Raw genomic sequence first — 21,758 nt, 5'->3', positions numbered from 1 at the left:
GGGAATGTGTCAAAGAGACAACAACCCGACAACAGAGCAGAAAACCGACAATGGCCACCCATGGGTCTTCAACACAGGGGGAAAATCCAGCACTTGAAGATGTTTTAAAAATGAAAAATAAGCACAACAAGAATGTGTCCACAGTACACGCATGTACCACTCGCACTATCATTTTCTATGTTCAGTGAAATTGGAAAAAAATGGTAATTTGGCATTTAAATTAGAAAGATCATATCATAGGGAACATGTGTACTAAGTTTCAAGTTGATCGGATTCCAACTTCATCAATAACTACCTTGACTAAAAACTTTAACCTGAAGCGGGACAGACATAAGGACGGAAAAATAAACCGACAAACGGACGCTACAACCAGAGTTTAAACATAAAGGCCCCTCTACTATTGTAGGAGGGACATAATAATTATAAACAACTGCGCAATGATCTAGAGCGCATGATACGCCTTTTTAACAGTTTTTCAAGTATACACATCAATAACTTCTCAATGTCATACCAGAAATTTATGAAAAAAAAGGGGGGGGACCCGGGGTATCTTAATAGATATAAATAAGTCAACAAAGTTGCACGAAAAATGGTCAAAGCACTTTAAGGTTATTGTCTGAAAACTAGAAAATCACTCCTTTTCATTACTAAATCCTCATAACATTCCCGGAAATGTGAGATCTAAAATTTATATAGCGAAAATGAGCTTAAATAAATAGATATAAACAATTCACCAAAGTTTCATGAGAACTGATGAAAGCATTTTTTTCTCCAAATACTAGGTGTCTGACATGTTAAAGACGGACTGACAAAGAAATACCATAAGACTTTCCTTTAATCAGGCGTAAAAAAAGTTGTCTTTGCTTTATGAATATTTTATAAAAAAAAAGGTTTAAATATTAGGGAGATTTTATTTTATCATTAAATTAAATTTATCAAAAAAATGTGAAAATTAAAAAGAATATTTATTTCTTAACAAAATGACAACAATTTCAATCTATTCAACATTAAAAAAAAAATGAAAATTAATAAAAAAAATATTCATAACTTTATTTTATATTGATTCCTTTAAACGTATTTGAACATGATTGATAAAAATACACACATAGATAATGTTAGATGTAGTAGACATGTTTATTTTTCAAGAAAGGACAGAAAATGCCAAAATGTTGACTTTCTTATCAGATAATCTATGTGTAACATCAGTGGTCAGTTTATTGGGAAGAGTGATACATAAATTACAAGGACTTCAAACTGTGAGGGTAATCAGTTGTGAAATTTGAGATTCCCTCAAATCTGAGGGCATTCTTCGGGCTGTACTATAAAGTATATATATCCATTATAAAAGTAATCGTTAATTCGCAATTGATACGTCATTAGAATGCCACTGCAATACACTTTCTGAGGTAACGCAGGTTCATACAATACTCAGTCCGACAGTGGGCGGAGCTTTTAGCGATATCTGTATATTATCGCTATTTTGTGCATTTTTCTTTTGATCTTTTTTTGTGATAATTTTCATATCATGCTTCTCGCTTGAGATGGAAAAATTATCGCTAGAAACTAAGGAGGCCACGTGGCGTTGCTAACGAAATTGACATGAAATTGACAACGTCCTCATAGGTAAAATAGCGATAAACAGATTATCATTGGTCATCTCAACTCGATTGCTTTTCTCACTTTCGCTGTACCAGCTCAAGCGAGAAAATCAATCTCGTTGAGATGACCAACGATAATCTATAAGTATAGTATACAGATACAGCGATATCTGTAGGGCTGTCACCCAATTGCAGGATAAATAGACAAGAATAGTGCGTTGACTTGACATATCAACGATATAAGGATGAGGCTTAGAAACGGGGAAATGCGAGGCTGTGCCGAGCTATTTCCCCGTTTCGGGCCGAACCTTATATCGTTGATATGTCAAGTCAATACACTATTATTGTCTTTATACTTCAATCTAAAAAAATATTTTCAATTGTTTTTTAATGCGTTAATGTTATTATTTGATTGAAATATTGGGAACTTCCCCTTTTATAAAAAGGCCTCATATTATGCAGGCGGAGAAATGTACAGCACAATGAAACGGACATTACCTGTTGAAACAGTAATCGATGATGAACAAATTTGTTTGAGAATCAATAAGCATAAAACATAATGATATATATGTAACCAAAAAAATTTAACAAGTGGAATATGTTTTTTCTTCTTCTAAAAATTGCATAAGAAATAAGTTTGAGTCGTTGTATACATTGAAAACAAGAACAGGTTGAATAAGTCGTATGAATAATTAATCATGATTTCAGCAACTTCTATAAAAATATTCATGAGAAAAAGTGATATCATGGTCAGTGACTGTATATGACATAGAAATATACGGTTGAAACGCATTTTGACTGCTCAAATAGAACGAGTGCAGTATCAATACCCGTATACAGATGCTGCTGGAATGTTGTTACTTAGAAATGGAAAGTTCACAATTGGAAAGCTGAAATCATCTCTTTTGTCGTAAAGTTCTGTTTTCAACCGACCCTAATTGTCAATTTATAGATTAAGTCAAGATATGATGCCGACTTAACTGTATCTGTTGTATCCTTTATCTCTTAAATTGTTCAATGGGATAGATGCGTTCAACACAGTCACTAAATTTTGAATAATTTAGTGAAAGAACATCATCTATACGTTACAGTGAATTTGTATAATCAGTGATCATGCATGTATTTCAGGGATTATGTAGAATCACTGGCTAGTTTAGGGATTATATATAATCACTTAAATTTTCAGGGATTATGTGTAATCATTAGAAAAAACGTCAGGGTTTAAACATAATAACTGAGATGAAGAAATAGTTTTATCTATAAACAATGAATAAAAGTCAAATAATTTATGATGTAGTAAATCATATTAAAACAGCATTTTACACTGTATAAACATAAATTGTAATGTGAAGCACAAAATATCAAAATGATAAACCCTTTATTTTTTAATATACGGCACAATAAATTAAAATGTTAAACACAATATATTAAAATAATATGCTTCACATCTATTTTTACCACAATACCCACATTTTAGAAAACATTTTCTTCACATATCGAATCAGATTTTATGACTCCATAAGAGAAATAAAGTGTTCAGTAAAAAGATGTGTAGTAATAGCCCCCCCAAAAAGGGAATATTCGCAACCTCGAACTGGTTCGATCAAGATACAATGTTTTATTGGCCAGGCGATATCCTTTTTCAGATTTTTGGTGAACAATTATAAGTTAGAATATTTATAGTTTAATACATACTGTTATCAATATCATATATGAATATGTAAACTATTATTATATTATATTGCAATGTTGACTATATAGAATAAATACGGTAATCGATTTTCTTCACATGATAATAGGTAAAATATCATGTGATGTCTTATCGTACACACAAAATGGTGTCGAACGTAAACACCGGTGTTTTCTTCCTGCTAGTAAAATTCGTGATATGTTCTTCAAGAAATCTGCATGCGACTATTAATCCAACAATAGGAGCACCATGGCCAATGCCACAGAAATATACACCTACAGGCAACGTGTATCAGATAGAACCATCAAGTTTTAGATTTGAAGCGACTGGCGAAACCTGTGACATCCTTACCTCAGCGTTTGATAGATATAAGCAAATAATTTTCGGCACAACTCTTAAATTTCAACCCTATCATGGGTCACACAACGGAAACGCGTTGACCAGTGCATCCGTAAAAGTGAAGTCGGAATGTGCCAAATTTCCAAGTTTGGAATCGGACGAATCTTGTAAGTACAAAATGTATGCATCTAATATATATATATGTAAACATAAGGAACTTCGACATCGGTTTTCCTGTTTGTACATAATAACTATCCTTAATTATTATGAATAGAGGGACATCGGTAACAAAAAATTGTAGAATTATGGTTAAAGTGTGAAGATAATTGCAAGAATACTTTAAAAAAAAATGTAGTTTTATGGTTAAATCGTAAAGATAATTGCAAGAATACGTTAAAATACGAAAGAATTTAGGATTTTTAAAATTATTTCCCCAAGCACCTGTGGTTATAATTGAAGGATTAATGTAAACTTGAAGTGGTTATTTTTATGAATAGCAATGTCTTTCTTCTTGGGGTTAGTTTATATCAGTTTAATTATATATGTTATTCAGTATCTAAACTTGTTCTAAATTTCGGCGGAATTGTTTTCCCACTCACGATAAGAAAATACTATTGACCAATCGACCAATACCTGAAACAACAAGGATGACTACAACATACAACCAGTTTAGCGTGAAAAACACAACTAGTTTTGAACGTGCAGTTTTCTAGTACTATTACTTTAAAGTACTCAAAATGAGCCTAAATAATGTATGGGAATGTGCATGTAGTAGCACTTTCAAACTAGTGTACTTTTAGCATGTCTAGTATTTAAGTTCCATAATTTTCGTACTACAAGTTTTGGTTTTTTACATTCGTAGTGAAGTTATGAACGCACAATAAATATATACATAGTACTTCTTTTTTTGTCTATAATTTGATAGAATATTTTTTCGGAACTCAGAAGGTGTATAACAACTTAAAAAGTACCATATTGCTACAAAACAGTTTATCAGTTTTGCCTCATAAAACACATTAATAAACGTAAACAAATATTACTTTCAACAAATCCAGCACTTTGAAATTATGGTACTGAAATAGAACAAATAAAGTAATATAGCAGGAGCAGATCGAGTCATTTTTAAAAGGGGGTTCCCAACCCAGAATAAAAAAGGGGTTCCAACCGTATGCCCCAATTTCAATGCATTAATCGTCCAAAAACGGATCGTTCCGATCCTCCGACAGCTACTTTGAAAGTAATTGTGCATGAACAGAAGCTGTGTGTCAATTGAAATTTCTCTACATTAGCATGGTATTGAGAAGAGACAGAAGATAACAGAAGGGACACCAAACTCATCATAGTACGTGTAGTAAGACGGAGAAATAGAACTGAGAACGTTTTCCCATTGCAAAGTAATGGAAAACGATGACATGACTTCAAAACACTAAGATAAAGAAAGACATATACATGCACTAACATTAACCAAAAAACTGACGTTGGATCTGAATTTAGGTAACAACTTAGATGTGACACCCGTGGTGTTACTCATAATACATTTTTTTGTAAGTACAAATGCCTTGATATGATTCTGATAGACATGTGACACCCGTGGTGTTACGCATGAAACATTTTATAAGTACAGATGTGGTGATAAGTCTAATCTGCATGGCAATGTCACAATTTGGAAAAGATGGCAGCATTGTGGTTAAAAGTACTGGAGCATAACCGTGGTCATCTCTGACAATTATGTTTCAATAGTCAACGAACTCGTGATGGCATCGGTAAACTTTCGAAAGGACGGGTTCGATTTTACCACTTTGTGTTTTAATTACTTTCCTGTAAGCATCAACACTTTCAAAGAAATTAAGATACGAAAATCTGGAATACATGCTCTGGAATATCGTATCAACTCAAAGATATACGTTCAGCGTGTTGGAAGTTATATACTCATAAAATTGAGAAAGGAAATGGGGAATGTGTCAAAGCGACAACAACCCGACCATAGAGCAGACAACAGCCGAAAGCCACCAATGGGTCTTCACTGTAGCGAGAAACTCCCGTACCCGTAGGCGTCCTGCAGGCGTCCCCTTAAAAAATCTGTATACTAGTAGAGGGGGGGCAAGGGGGGTCCCAATAACAGCAAAACAGCAAATTGATTTGGCTCATAACAGATAACAAGGAATTAAAATGGACAAAAACAGATAACAGTAAATGAAATATTAAAATAATTCAGTCTTTGACAAATCAGTATTTCTTATTACCGATATAATCCTTTGTAATGCATTCCATTTTCTATGACTATGTTTTTAGTATTAATTTATGTATCTAGAATGTGTTTAAATTTATACTACTTAATATATTATAATATTTTTTTATACGCTCGTTTACGGAACGTATTGTGGTATACTGTTGTCCGTCTGTCGTCAACATGTCGGTATTAACTAAAAAACTCTTTAACCAGATTGCATTAAACTTTGGGAAATTGTTTATATCTATTGACGTGAGCTCCCCTTTTTTTTTCTTTTTTTTTTTTTTTTCTTTTTATAAATTTTAGATTTTAAGTTTCTGGGTAATGGGTTTTTATTCAATAAAATTGGTGGTTTTTTTTCAGTTTTCTGATAATATGTCAAAAATGCTTTCACAAAGCAAGGAATTTTGGTGAATTGTTTATATCTATTAACATGAGGTCACTTTCAATTTTTATAAATTTTAGATTTTACGTTTCCGAGTTAACTGGTTTTATTTATTAAAAAGGGGGTATTTTCCAGTTTTCAGACATTAACACAAAAATGTTTTCAGCAGTTCTCATGAAACTTTGCTGAAATGTTTATATCTATTGTTATAAACTCCCTTTCGATTTTTATTAATTTTAGGTTTTATGTTATTGAGTTAAGGGATTTTATTCATTTAGAAAAAGGTGGTATTTTCTAGTTTTCAAAAATAACTCAAAAATGCTTTCAGCAATTCTCATGAAACGTTGGTGTATTGTTTATATATATATTGACTGAAGCTCCCTTTGTTGCTAATAAAAAAATGACCTAAAAGAGTTTGAATATTCCGACTTTTTTTAAATGACCATTTAATGAGGTGTGTGAATTTTTCTAAATAAGACTATGAGGCAAAGTGGTATATAGGGTAGCAAAATCAAAAGCACCAATTATAAGCATGCAATTTATCAAGTACTTCGAACGAATTTTGACACTCCAAAATCAATTTATTCCACTATTTTCAAAAGCCTTATTTGAACAATTTTTTATTAGCTGAGGTTTTTGATTGTACCAAGTGTACTAGTAAGTAGAATACATAGTTTAGTAGGGAAACAATGGCTTGAAACAAAAGAAATCTTTGTTTGTAATGAGTTATGTGCAGCTTCGGACCCAAGTACATGGTTGGAACTTTCATTGTACAATGCATTTGGTTCTGCTTTGAAAAGAATCAGAGCTGAGTCTATGTACCATATTATATAAAAGGTTAACTGGTTGTTAGGACTTTAGGCTAGTCCTTAATTGAGATCCTTGTCAGATATTCCTGGCCATATGTTTTCCTTTTTGTCATATTAAGAATTATTTTTAATTTAATATGTTCGTACGGGAAACAAGGAACATTATTCTCATACAAAAAATTAAGATAATTCTAAATACATATTCATAAAAAAAAATGGAATTTATTACAAAGGATAATCATAAGATATACTTGAATTGTCCTGGACCTCACTTCTGTGATGGGTAAATGTTAATGGAATCCTTCTCTGAATACGGGACAAACATATTAGTAGTGGTAGACCCCAATGTCCAATGATCTTCAATTTCTACCGAATATTGGCTGTCAAAAAAAAATGCTAACATTCCAATTTTCAATAACAGTTAACAGCAAATACATTATCACAATAACAGATAACAAAAAAACCAATAGCCCAATAACAGCTAACAAAGAATAAGACAATAACAGCTAACAGCAAATATATTTTCAAAATAACAGATAACAAAGAATTAAATTGCCCCATAACAGCATAACAGTTAAACCCCTTGCCCCCCCCTCCTAGTACAGTGATAATGAACGTCATACTAAACTCCGAATTATACACAAGAAACTAAAATTAAGTAGAGGCTATCAAGAGCCTGTGTCGCTCACCTTGGTCTATGTGCATATTAAAAAATGGACACAGATAAATTCATGACAAAATTGTGTTTTGGTGATCGTGATGTGTTTTTAGATCTTTCTTTACTGAACATTCTTGTTGCTACAATTATCTCTATCTATAATGAACTTGGCCCAGTAATAACAGTGGATTATATTTTCTAAAAATTGACAAAAATTGACAAAAAATTATGAAAATTGTTAAAAATTGACCTTTACTTAATAGACCATTTTACCCCATGTCAGATTTGCTCTAAATGCTTTGGTTTCAGAGTTATAAGCCAAAATCTACATTTTACCCCTATGTTCTATTTTTAGCCATGTCGGCCATCTTTGTTGGTTGGCCGGGTAATGTCACACATTTTTTTAAAACTAGATACCCCAATGCTGATTGTGGCAAAGTTCGGTTAAATTTGGTCCAGTAGTTTTAGAGGAGAAGATTTTTGTAAAAGTTTACGGACGCCGGACGACGACGGACGACGGACGCCAAGTGATGAGAAAAGCTCACTTGACCTTTCAGGTCAGGTGAGCTAAAAATCATACAAGACTAACAAAGGCCAGAGGCTCCTGACTTGGGACGGACGCAAAATTGCGGCGGGGTTAAACATGTTTATGAGATTTTAACCCTCAGAATGATTGAATATATATTCTCAGGCACGACTGAAATGTCACTACGAAAATCATCTTTTGGTATATTTTAGTTGTTAATAGATGAAGCTGATTTGAGTATCCTGCAAAGCTAAGCACAGCTCAAAGAAATGTGGCTCATGTAGTTCTTTAAAAGGTTGATAGTAAAAAACAAGGAGCATCAGATTGGTTGTGCGGGATGTATAAATACGCAGCCACGTCCGAACGCAATTGACGGCGTGCATAAATATGAGTCCACAAACGCAACGTCTTCAAATAACTGAAATCATTTACGAGGGCCCTCATGGGGTTTTTGATTATGTGATTACTTGGCCATTTTTTTAATGATTATTTGATTATTAAGCCAAATATTTCATGATTATTTGATTACCTAGGACTGTATTTTTAGTTTATGATTATTTGATTACTAAAGATAAGCAAATATTTAATGATTATGTGATTATATTGGCAAAAAAATGGTGATTATGTGATTACTAGGACCCCCCCATGAGGGGCCTCATTTACGACGTCGGCATTTTCCCCAAGAAAACGTAAGCGTAACAAAAACACTGGACACTTTGTTTATTACATTTTTTTAAACGTAAACATTCATTATACTCCTCTTTTTTTACAACGTAGATTTTAAAAAAATCCTTCCTGTTTAAAAGATATTTTTAACAAAGTTGCATAAAACATCTTTTAAAAGCGCATTTTACAGTTGCCGTCAACTTCGTGCACGGCGTCAAATGGGAACGTTAATCCGATAGCTCAATATATGTCTATTTTTAGATATAAAAATTTCTAACGTCATATCAAAATGTAATCATTTCAAGTGGCATTAAAAGATACCGATTATCATCATCATGCATAGGCATTAAATACTTGCCACTGGGGGAGTAAACGTGCATCACCCAATCAATCAAATATTTCAATCATTAGGTCCAGTAGTTGAAAATATATATCTAGATGGTATGCAACAAAGGTTTTATGTACATATATTTTTAAAGAAAATTCTATTCCCCAGTTTAAGAGATTTTATGGTTTTAAAAGACAAATTAATGATGCATGTGTTTCGCAAATATTTATCCATGTTGAAGGATGCATTTAAGAAAAGAAAATAAATAAATGTCTTTTGTGTCGATTTTCAGTAATTAATATAGCTCAAAGTTGCTAGGTTGTATGCAATGTTTTAATAAAATCTGTGATTTATCCCATTAATTTAATATCATAGATTTTTTTAAACGAAAAATAGAAATTACACAGAGCTTAATTGTCTTTTATCATTGATCTGTAGTCTGATCGTAAGTGACAATATATTATGAATCACAACAGTACTAGACAGATAGATCCAACCATAAAATAGTACGGGAGGTATCCATAAGAAGTTTTATACACATGGTATCTTTTTGGTACCATTGAATTTCAATCAACCAATTTAATATAATCAAGAATGAATTTTATCATTTTAGACGATCTCGTTGTCAGTGCATCTGGTATTACTATCAACGCCAATGAAGTATGGGGTGCCCTCAGAGGACTGGAAACATTTAGTCAAATTATAGTTAGACGTAGTCTTCAGGTATGATTCCTGTCAATATACTTTTTTATCGCTATTTTGTGCATTTTTCTTTTGATCTTTTTTTGTGATAATTTTCATATCATGCTTCTCGCTTGAGATGGAAAAATTATCGCTAGAAACTAAGGAGGCCACGTGGCGTTGCTAATGAAATTGACATGAAATTGACAACGTCCTCATAGGTTAATTAGCGATAAACAGATTATCATTGGTCATCTCAACTCGATTGCTTTTCTCACTTTCGCTGTACCAGCTCAAGCGAGAAAATCAATCTCGTTGAGATGACCAACGATAATCTATAAATACACAAGGTACAGATCTTAGCTAGGCTTATTTATATCTTAAAATGTTGGTATGCGGTATTTGAAAACGACGTAGATGAGAAAACCCTCCAAAAAACATTTAACTTCTTAAATCTACTTATTTTGAAATTTGGTGAATAGCTGTCTCATTGGCAATCATACCATACCTCTTTATATTTATATTTATGTAATGGAAACTTTAAGCTCTTCCGGAGCATTTGTTTTCAATTTCGAGTTTTTATAAAATTTGTTTTCTGTTCTGTGTTTTTAATCTACTTTATCCCTTCGCCTCTCCGTATGGCTACCTTCATCGTTGTGTGACCTTTGTTTGTCCACTTGGTATCTTCTTATTATTTTTATTGCTTTGTACATTCAATTGAAATACTGTAGATTAACTTATTTTCATGGGTATCAACTTTCGTGGATGAAGGAGAGCTTACATGATCGGGGATATTTAATTTCGTGGTTTTGGCGAAGTTTGCGTACAAGCCTATAGGAAATTTGTCATTCGTTGGACATTTTATTTCGTGGTTCACCTTTACCCACGAAATCCACGAAAATTGGTATCCAACGAATAATAATGAATCATTGGTACTTCATGTTTACTTATAGCATAATGGTTTTATCTATGGTTCACTTTTCTTTCTTAAATGTTCTTTATGTCTATGTTTAATTTCAAATACTAATATAAAATTGATATATTTTCTGTAGTATTTCATTAATGGAACAACTGTCACAGACTTTCCAAGATTTCAGCATCGTGGAATGTTGATAGATACATCGAGACATTTCTTATCTGTTGACGTCATCAAGGAACATATAGTAAGTGGAATAATATTCTCATTTCGATGGCCAAATATTTAAAAGAATTAAAAAGTATAATATTAGGTTTTATTTTTAGAAATATTTAAGAATTGACATTTTTTTTAGCTTCAATTATGATATGTCATTTTGTGTATGTGTTTTTATTACTAGATATGACACAGGATTCAGTTTCAAAAAGTGGACATAGATAAATACTTTCCCCCCCCCAAAAAAAAGAAAAATACATATAAGAAATATTTCAATAAAAAAAAAATCAAATGGTTGGCAATAAGGAACACATATCCCTGAATATCTCCCTGTTGATTTGTGTACCATAAAGATTCAGAACTGACAATACATTATTTATATTAAACAGGAAGCTATGGCGCAGAACAAGTTTAATGTATTACATTGGCACATTGTGGACGATCCATCTTTTCCTTATACAAGTGCAGCATTTCCTGAAATGAGCCAAAAGGTATTTAGAAAACACGAAAAGTATTTTAATCCTTATAAGGAAAGGTATATTGCAAGTTCTTCTAAGTGTTCATTAAACCCCTTTCTGAAGTTCTTACTGCCATACTCACTGCAGTTAAAGAAGGACTTCAGAAATATTCCGAAACGGCATATTCAAGAAGTGGTGTTAATCAGATGTGGTTACTGAAAAATTCAAAAGAGTTATTTGTGAATTTACAATCTCAATCAATAAAACATTGTACCAACATTAAAACCTTTGATTTTTCAACTCTTTATACCACTATTTCACATACTAAACTTAAAGCTGAAAGAACTCTTCAGCTTATGTTTCTTTAACAAAAAGGGCACTAGACGGTTTTTTTTAAATATCTAGTTTTGGGCAGGAATTCAGCTTTCTATGTGAAAAATCATACAGAGTCAAGCAAAAAATACACCGAAGAAGATATCACTGTCATGCTGGATTTTTTAATTGACAACATATTTGTTGATTTTGGAGGTTTGGTCTTCCAACAGACTATTGGAATCCCAATGGGTACTAATTGCGCTCCTCTACTTGCAGATTCGTTTTTGTACTATGAAGCAGAATTTATCCAAGGGCTTGTACAGAAAGGAGAAAAGAAATTAGCACAGTCTTTTAATTTCATCTTTCGGTATATTGATGATGTACTGTCACTTAATAATAATAGATTCAGTGTTCACTTACATTTAATATATCCAAGTGAGCTTGAAAATAAAGACACTACCGACACAGATAAATCTCCTTCATATTTAGCCCTTTTTCTCGAAATGACTACTGATGGTAGGTTAAATACCAAAATTTATGACAAACACGATCATTTTAATTTTCCTATAGTCAATTTTCAATTTCTGTGTAACAACATCCCAGCGACACAAGCATATGGAGTATATGTGTCTCAATCGATACGTAACTCTAGAGCTAGCTCAAAGTACGTTGATTTTGTTGAACGAGGAATACTGCTTTCTCAAAAGTTGCTAAGACAGGGCTATGATTCAATCAAATTAAGGTCATCACTCAAAATTTTACGGTCGCCGTCCATTATGACAAAGGTGTGTCAGAAATCATATCTGATATTCTTCCTCAGTCATAATAACCTTCCATCATTACCGAACTGTACAAAGAAATAACACGACGGGTGCCTTACACGGTGCAGGAAATGCTTACCCTTCCGGACCACCTGATTTCACTCCCGGTTTTTAGTGGAGTTTGTATTGTTTCTTATTTCTTATTTATAACTGTTGATGTAAATGTCCTTTGATTTTGTGAGTCTTGGTTTACTCCTTGGTTTTGATTGTTATTGTCTTGTAATGATAAAAATACTAATCAATGCATTAACATAACCACGACAAATAGAAAAGAATATGCAGACTTATAAAAAGAACGTTATTTGATATTCAAAAGAGGCAAATATGCTGACCGGCTATGAAATTTTGCAGACAAATAAAATTAAACTGAAGTAGATGCTCGTTTTTTATTACCTTTACTATAAATTCATTGCAGATCAGTTTGAAAGTTATTATTTAATCAACTAAGGCTTATCGGTACATTCAGTGTTTGAGCAATCGACATACTGTTAAACCAACTTATCTTCGAAGATACTTTTTCGCGTTTAGTCGCTTCTAGACCACTTCCATGACTCCCCGGGGCGATTTGCTTTCTTTATTTTCATTTACCTAATGCAGCTAATTCTAAAGGAAAGATCTAAAGGAAAGATCCAAATTTAACATTTTTGCAACGATTTATATTTGTGTTATTTTTCTCCTCATGAAATAAAATCGCTCGAGAGTTTAGTTGGTTTCTGTACAGTATACTTAAAGCTATAGTATGTATATATTCTTTTTATGTCAAATTTTTAAGGGATCTTATCCAGGAGCTGGCCATATATACACAGCTTCTAATGTTTTGGACATTATTGGTTTTGCGAGAATGAGGGGAATTCGTGTCATACCAGAGTTTGATACTCCAGGTAAGGAGAACTGAATTATATGTTTACTTTTTGTTTTTAAAGATAAATATATATTAAACAAAGTTCCTTACTTTCACTTTCCGATGTATTGATGCCAATTTGATGATGCCCTGTCACTCAATAACATACATTACATCACAGATAACTTAGTGAACTTGATATCAGTAAGGAACTCAAATGTCTTCTCCATATTTTGAACGTTTTTATACTGACACAGTTGGAAGATTTTATAATAGAATCTTTGACAAACAATAATAGGTATTTCAACTATCCAAAACACTCATCAAATATAGCAGGCTTATAAGTTGGTACGCCATGCGTCAGTTTTTTAATATTGCTCAGCAGTAACATACCCCAAGTTCCATCGTGTGGCATGTACAAATATCAATATGTTATGCTCGTGCATGACCAAACTGTACATAATTAATAGTGGTGTGCTTCTGACACAAAAACTGCTCAATCCGAGTTTTACGGAAGATCTGCTGCACACCATCACGAATTGGTTGTTCGATACGATGCACCTGTGTCTCGACCCACTAGCGACATGTTTTTGTTGTCTTTGATGTTTAGATTAAATAACACTTGCCTGTTCTATAGATATCCCCTATTGTGGCAGTTTGAATTGCGGCATATCAATGTATACATAGCAGGAGGCGCTTACCCTGTCTTCACATCAGTTATGAAGTTCCTCAGATTTTGTTTTAGCCTAATTTATATTTTCTATATTCTTGTTTTTAATTTTTGCTAATATGCTTAGGCTATATGCCGTTTTGTGCTTCCTTGTTACATATTTGCTTTTATTTTAGTGATTATAAATCAAGTTGACTGCTGTACCCCTATTTTGACATTTTTACCTATTATGTCTGTTTGATTTGTACACACATCGTTGTTCAATATGTTAAAATTTGATGCGACTGTCATTCAAGTGAGAGTTTTAGCTAGCTATTAAACCAGGTTTAATCCACCATTTTCTACTTAAGAAAATGGCTGTACCAATTCAGGAATATGCCAGTTGTTATCCATTCTTTTGATGTGTTTGAGGTTTTGATTTCGCCATTTGAATACGGACTTTTCATTAAGAATTTTTCTCGGAGTTCAGTATTTTTTTAATTTTACTTCTCAATGGATTTATGAGATTTGTACATCACTCAACCACTGTTGAATTGTCCCCTAAGTTACGTATTTAAACACAAAAAGCTGTTTGTATTTAAAGTATCATGGTATATTCAAAAGGTATGTTTCATCGAATATATATTCATTATTTGCCATATAATTGTATATTTTATCAGGGACAAGGAGTGGACGCCTCACAGTTCTGTTTAATTCTTTATTTCTCAAGTATTAATGTATTTGACTATCTAAATAGTATCTTAGTATAATTTATGTCAAATTTAATCACAGTAATTCATAAAAGATATCCTTTTGTATATTTTTGTTTCATTGCACAGGACACACTCAATCTTGGGGAAAAGGTATTCCTGATTTATTGACGAAATGTTACAGTAAAGGTGTATTTGATGGTAGCTATGGACCAGTAGACCCATCTAAGAACACCACCTATACTTTTCTGGAAACATTTTTCGGTGACGTAGCAAACACATTCCCAGATCAATATATTCATCTTGGTGGTGATGAAGTTTCATTTGGATGTTGGTAAGAAAATAAATAAGAGAATGTGTTATATAACTTTGCAATTGGTATGAACAGTTATTGTTTTACAAATGTTAAACTGAAGGAGATCAGACATGAATATTAACGAATAACACCTAACTAAAAACAAAAATGTCATTATTCAGATAGAATAAAGATAAGAAATATGGAAAATTGCTTAAATTTTAAAGTGATGTGATTAGAACTAAGCTAATTTGTTTTGTAGATATGAATTTAGCCAAAACAATAACAATTACGTCCTGGGAAGGAAATGTTATGCCTTGCAACCAGGTGAAGACTTTGGCAAATAGTCTTTGGGTTGAGTGCATCACACAAAATAAACAGGACATATTTATTCAGATGTGTTAAAAGAGATGTTTTTTTTTAATTTTTAGGCAGAGCAACCCAGATATAAAAACATTCATGTCAAAAATGAGTTTTGGAACAAGCTATTCAAAACTGGAACAATATTACATGCAGAGGTAAGAAACCTGAATTGACCACCTTCCTTTCAAACATGTTTGAAATAGAAAGAATAACAGAGGAAAAGTGTCAATAGTTCTTTACAGATATTAAAATGCCCATTCGACATATCTAAAGCTTGTCAGAAAAAAATATTTATACATGGTTAACATTCAAAATCCTTAATATAAGTGATAACTTCACTCAATACTTATTTTTGATAGCTACATAGATCTTGAGTAAGAACGGGTTACGTGCAATGATGTTGTTATATTAGTCACATTGCAGTCAGTTTGATCATTTTCTATTCGCCGTTATATATTTCGTAAATGCATAGAAACACGTATGCTTTCTATTTTACCGTAGCCTGCTTGAAGTTCGTCAGTTATAGTTTTGTCTGTACTTCCTGTAAAAGAAATCCTTAGCCTTTCTGGACTCTACTATTCTGTCCATACAGAGGATTTGATATTTCCAGTGCAGGAGTAATTGCATTCACTGAAAGATCTTTTATATGCTGCATGAAAATAAAATCATATGTATTTAACATTTAACTATTATTTACTCTATATCAGATACTGATGGAAGCTATGTTGTCTACAATAGTAATTATATTCAGTGTACCAAATTGAATGATAAATAACATGTATGCCAGCAATGGAACAATGCATTGAAGATACCAAACATGATCCATACAAATAGAATATAATAAAAACCAATTAGATTTTAAATAGTTTAAGCAATATATACACCTGAAATTGTGTGCCTATGGAAAATATCAGTATCTAAATATTTACATATGGCAGATTATGAACTTCCAGGTATGATTGAAGTCATAGCATAAAGCTTATTCATCCAAGGAACCAAAAGGCTTTTGTTATTTCAAAGAACAACAGTGGGTACTAATCCTGTTTTCAAAAGGCCTATTGTGACGTAGTCAGTGGAAATAAAATGTACTTTGAATAAAACAAAAAGACTTTTTCTTTTTATAAATGTAATTTTTTTAATAGACTTATTTTAATTGAAAGTTTCTTTGTGTTGATTTTTCTGCCCTTTCTCATTTCAGTTTGTTAAATATTATTGGTAAAAAATTAAACAAAGGATACCTTATTTGGCAAGAAGTTATAGACAACGGAGCTATGGTAAAATATATTTTTATATTTTATAGCATTTTCACATTTAATCACAAAGGATATTAAAAATAAGCAGGATATTGGCTGCATGAAATATGAAAGAACACGTACCATTCAAACAAGTTAAAAGGTTAAAAACTTAAACTTCAGGAACAGGTAAATAAGAATTTCAATGTTGGTACCATTCCTTCTGTGAAATTACAATATTGGAAGACATGAATAATTCTGAAAATATTACTGTAATCAGCTAAATAAGCATCTTTTGATGTGTTTGAGCTTTTGATTTTGCCATTTGATTAAGGACTCTCCGTTTTGAATTTTCCTCAGAGTTCAGTAATTTTATGATTTTACTTTTTGATACAATGTTATAATACAGGTACAACCAGATACAGTAGTTGAAGTTTGGAAGGGTGGATATGTAGAAGAACTTGCCAAAGTAACTAAGTTGGGGTATAAAACATTGCTATCATCTTGTTGGTACCTGAACTACATATCATATGGTGATGACTGGAGAAAATATTATGCTTGTGATCCACAACAATTTAACGGTAATTATGAAAATTAATAATGCAACTTAAAAACATTTCAAAACGTTCTGAATATATTGGGATACAAACTGCTGTGAAATATTTTTATTGATATGAAGACATAAATCTCTTATATTATCTCTTAACTTTTTTTTTAAAACTTTGGTCACATTCTGTAAATATTTTGATTTATTTCAGTTTATATTTTTTCACTCTTGTTGACGTTATGGATTGTATACGAGTACTCAAAACTGTACATGATGTTTTTTTGTGTTGTCCATATAGGTACTGATGCACAGAAGAAATTAATTATTGGAGGTGAAACTTGTATGTGGGGTGAATTTGTTGACAACACCAACTTGATTGCTCGATTTTGGTAAGAGAAATACTTCTTATATGTTTGCACTTCAAATGAAAAATCCATGAGAAGTACAAAGTAGAAGTCATCATATTCTAAGTATTATAGGATCTATGTAGTTCAAACATGCATAAAATGTAAAAACTATGACCTATAGTAAACGACTATCTATTTGGAAATTATATAGTTACTAGTAGCCATTTTTATACACTTTTTGTATTATGCAATGTTGAATTCCATATGCTTACATGTATTCTTTAAAGATACATTACATCAATATTGTGTATGTATTACACAGGCCAAGAGCAGCTGCAGTAGGAGAACGTCTGTGGAGTGATATGTCAGTAAAAAATACAGCCGAGGCAGCGCCAAGGCTAGAAGAACATAGATGTAGAATGGTCAGGTTAGTATACAATTTTCAGGTATAGTCGAAACTATTAAAGTTTGGAACATTGAAAAATTAAACACAATGATTTAAAATGCCTGTAAATTTGGATTTCTGATATAACTCTGAAAAAAAACCAGGTTAATATTTAATTTTTCTTACATGTTATTACGCTAATTAACACAAACACACTTTATGTACTGTATATGTTCGACTACTTTTCTGTTTTAACTTTGAACAGGAATGCTCAAACCAAACACATTAAAGCCAAAAATGCATAAATACCTGATTATGTGAGGAGCTTTATTTGGTTACTCGATTTTCATTTAGTAAATTTTATTTAGACGTTCATATAAGTTACTGATTTTATTTTATTAATGAATTCACACTTATTTTAAGAAATTTAAAAGTTACTTTTATGTTATAGGTAATACATTTTTCAAATCAATTATATATCTTTTATTTTTTTCAGTCGAGGATTTGCTGCTGAACCTGTTAATGGACCTGGATACTGTCCAGAAGAGTACACCAAGTTTTAATTGTTACATATCATGACAGCCATTCAATATCCAAATAAATCCAAGATTTATTATATACTTAGGTAGCTACATAATTACATTCCATTTTAGAATGTGTGTTTTCTATTTCTTGTGTGTAATGTGTCTCTTTATCTTTCAGGAATATATTCTTATCTATACAGTTTTGATTTAAATAACTAGTAATTGTACATAATTGTCAATTAATATAAGAAATGTTGATTAAATTTTATGTTTGAATTTTGAAATTAAAATTTCTCAATTATACAATTATACTTAAGGCTAGCATACTATTAAAAAGTATTTACTGACATGTTTTTATGGTTAGATTTTGTTCTGAATTGTTGTATATAGGAACTTAATCGTTAGAGTGGTCAAATGAAAATATCAGTCAATGTCAAAACAAAGTGATAACATGTCTTTCATGCAATTCTGCATTAGGTGACTTTTTCAAATTATTTTTTTCAACTTATTTTTCTCATGATCTTTTTGGAATATCTGTAACTAAAATCACTATACAGTTGACCCATTGGATCAGATACTCCTTGTATGAAAAAAAAATGAAAATTGTGACCAATTCTATTTATACGATAAATTACGTGCCTTCTATGGATAAATAATCCAACATCTCATTTGAATGATAGTCATTTTTATGAGCATGTTTATCCAGGATAATAACATATTATATGTTATATAGTCCAATAGATGGCATTGAACTAAAATATGAAATACTAAATGTACATTTGATTTTTTTTAAAGCAAGAAAGAGGACGACCATCTGATAATCATTTTGAGTAGTAGGATTTTGAAAATTTAAATACCAGACATTGCAATTGTAAGATACGAAAAACTTTCCAAAGGCAGATTGAAAACAAGTAATCTAACATACAAAATGTGGAAAACAGTTATTCGAGAAAGAAAAAAGCAAATATTCGTGTAGCATTGTCTGCCAAAAAAGTCTCTTCACAATGCATAAAAAATGAATATTAATGCGAGAAAATTCTACCTACCATGCCTCCAACCCTCCCAGATAATTAAATAGCCGCTCCCAACATTTGTAATTTGATGACCCCGTCATAATATATATTACAGGTACTAGTTTTTGGTGGGGTTCGTGTTCTTTATTCTTTAGTTTTCTATGTTGTGTCGTGTGTACTATTGTTTTTCTGTTTGTCTTTTTCATTTTTAGCCATGGCGTTGTCAGTTTGTTTTAGATTTATGAGTTGGACTGTCCCTTTGGTATCTTTCGTCCCTCTTTTACACACTTAAGTCTTTTCGTCCAATTGCTTTTGTCTGTGTATCATGCAAGCAAGCTCAAATTTATGTTTTGTGTGTATTGTATGCCTTACCTGTATTTGTTTTGTGTATTGTCAATGTTTGTGTAAAAGCTCTGTAGAGACTGTTTTGTCTATGTTTTAACCTGTCCGTTAAATAAAGCTTTTGTTTTGTATAATTGTTTGTATTATTTATTTGTATGTTATTGCATTCCTTGCTCTAAAAAGGAAGATATGGGTAATAGATAAATCGAAACCGTCCATGGTCATATGTGGTTGTTTTCATTCGTTCATCTGATAATTAAAGAAAATAAAGTCATAGATGTAAAAAAAACACATAATAGACAACTATAAATGTATTTGGTCGAAAGAGTTACATATACATGGCACTAGCTACGATTACACTGAAAAGTCATTGTTACGTTTGACACTTTTAATTGTTGGATGCTAGGTTGGTTTACGGAACAGATTAATTACAAACGTAATGCAAATACGTGTGTGCAAGGTTGCGTTATATTATTGTTTCGTTAATGCATTGGTGTCAACTGTATTTAGCTGAAGTTGAAACCGATTTTCATTTTCATGGTCCAGATGTTCTGTGATCGTAATTTCGTTCCTCTTCAAAATACTTCCTACTTTGATTCAACATGATGATTATTGTATTAAGTTGCACATAAATACAAACTGGTTTATAACAAATTTGTGTGCTGACTAGTCGTAGGTTTAGTCTGTTGTGACTTGAATAACGCGATGAGATTTTATTGTGGCGATATCCGGGAAATGTTTTCCAATCCTTGACAGTGCTTAATATCTGCAATTGGTAAGTATGATGTGCTGTCCGACTGAACCTTATGGTTGGATTTGTAGATATTTTTCTTGCATATAGCACAAGCTGAATGTTATTATTTTATTTTTTTTGAAGAGTCGAGCTTCTTTCCATCTAGTTTGTACGCTTTTCCTTCATAATTTCGTTATCATAATGCTGATACTTGATATACATCTATGTCTGTTGGTTACATATCGTACAGCTTGTCTTTGTATGTTATCAATTTTATTTATGTGGTTTTTTTTTTTGTGATTTTCCATTTGTAGTCTTGATTATTTATAATGTCATAGGCATGCTTTTTGATGGATGTTAAGCTCGTGTGGAGGTTTCGATGTAAAAAACCAAGGATTTGGTTAGTTTTTCCTGTGATGTTGTTAAGGTGTTCTCTTTAATCTAGATCATTTGCAATTGTGTAGTCCAGGTATTAAGTCGATGTTTTCATAATCAAGAGTATGGATGTGGAGTTAGAAGTCCTAGGATTTTTCGTTTTAGCGACTGTGAGGAGAGGACGCTGCATTTTTCAGGGTGAAACTCTGTTTTCTAAAATATTTCCTGTTTTGTCACTTTGTCCAAATCTTCTTGTGGTTTATGGCCGTCGTTGTCTGAGAAGAATGTTAAACAGACAACAGTTTCTTCTGCAAATAGTCTTACTGTTGAACGTAGACCTTCTGGAAGGTTGTTTAATATATATAAACATGTATACAAAAAGGGACATGTCCTAAGATTGAACCTTGTGGTACTCGAATTTCTATTTTAACAAGGTACTTAACTCTCATTTTTGAAAAATATCACCAGGTCGCGAACCTACGTTAAATTTCGATTTCTCGGTAGTCTACCCAACTAAAACTTGTTATGCAGTAAATCTTAATTGAAAGTATCTACGAAGGGATGATTTCAACTTCACCATTTGGAACTCTTGATTGAATAGCTTCCTATTGAGCAGCAAGCCTCTATCAAGAAAATCATGATAGGAAATGCAAGCACTGGAATATCGTATCAATTGGGAGATATATACACCGTATGCAGGTGCTGCTGGAATGCTGCTACTTAGAAATGGAAAGTTCACAATTGGAAAGCTGAAATCATCTCTTTT

The 21,758-nt window shown here is 32.1% G+C and overlaps 1 protein-coding gene across 1 annotated transcript; it reads left to right on the top strand.

Moving 5' to 3' along the window:
* Positions 1-3,412: 3,412 nt before the first annotated feature.
* Positions 3,413-20,018, top strand: LOC139519633 (beta-hexosaminidase subunit beta-like). The gene is made up of 12 exons (XM_071311832.1): positions 3,413-3,794; positions 9,843-9,952; positions 10,963-11,073; positions 11,432-11,533; positions 13,409-13,517; positions 14,966-15,170; positions 15,563-15,649; positions 16,693-16,768; positions 17,136-17,307; positions 17,572-17,662; positions 17,943-18,047; positions 18,502-20,018. The coding sequence occupies exons 1-12, from the start codon at positions 3,413-3,415 to the stop codon at positions 18,566-18,568; spliced, it is 1,617 nt and encodes a 538-aa protein (XP_071167933.1). The 3' UTR covers positions 18,569-20,018.
* The last annotated feature ends 1,740 nt before the right edge of the window (positions 20,019-21,758 follow it).

The sequence above is a fragment of the Mytilus edulis genome, chromosome 4 (genome assembly GCF_963676685.1).
Source record: "Mytilus edulis chromosome 4, xbMytEdul2.2, whole genome shotgun sequence".
NCBI lineage: Eukaryota > Metazoa > Mollusca > Bivalvia > Mytilida > Mytilidae > Mytilus > Mytilus edulis.
Note: the sequence above shows the minus strand (reverse complement) of the source record. Positions and strands in the feature narration are given on the sequence as shown.

Excerpts from the sequence above, each read along its gene's own strand:
- LOC139519633 (XM_071311832.1), top strand. The coding sequence starts at position 3,413 with ATGTCTTATCGTACACACAAAATGGTGTCGAACGTAAACACCGGTGTT. Across the intron at positions 3,795-9,842 it reads TTTGGAATCGGACGAATCTT|ACGATCTCGTTGTCAGTGCA; the intron begins GTAAGTACAAAA and ends TTATCATTTTAG. Across the intron at positions 11,534-13,408 it reads TTCCTGAAATGAGCCAAAAG|GGATCTTATCCAGGAGCTGG; the intron begins GTATTTAGAAAA and ends CAAATTTTTAAG.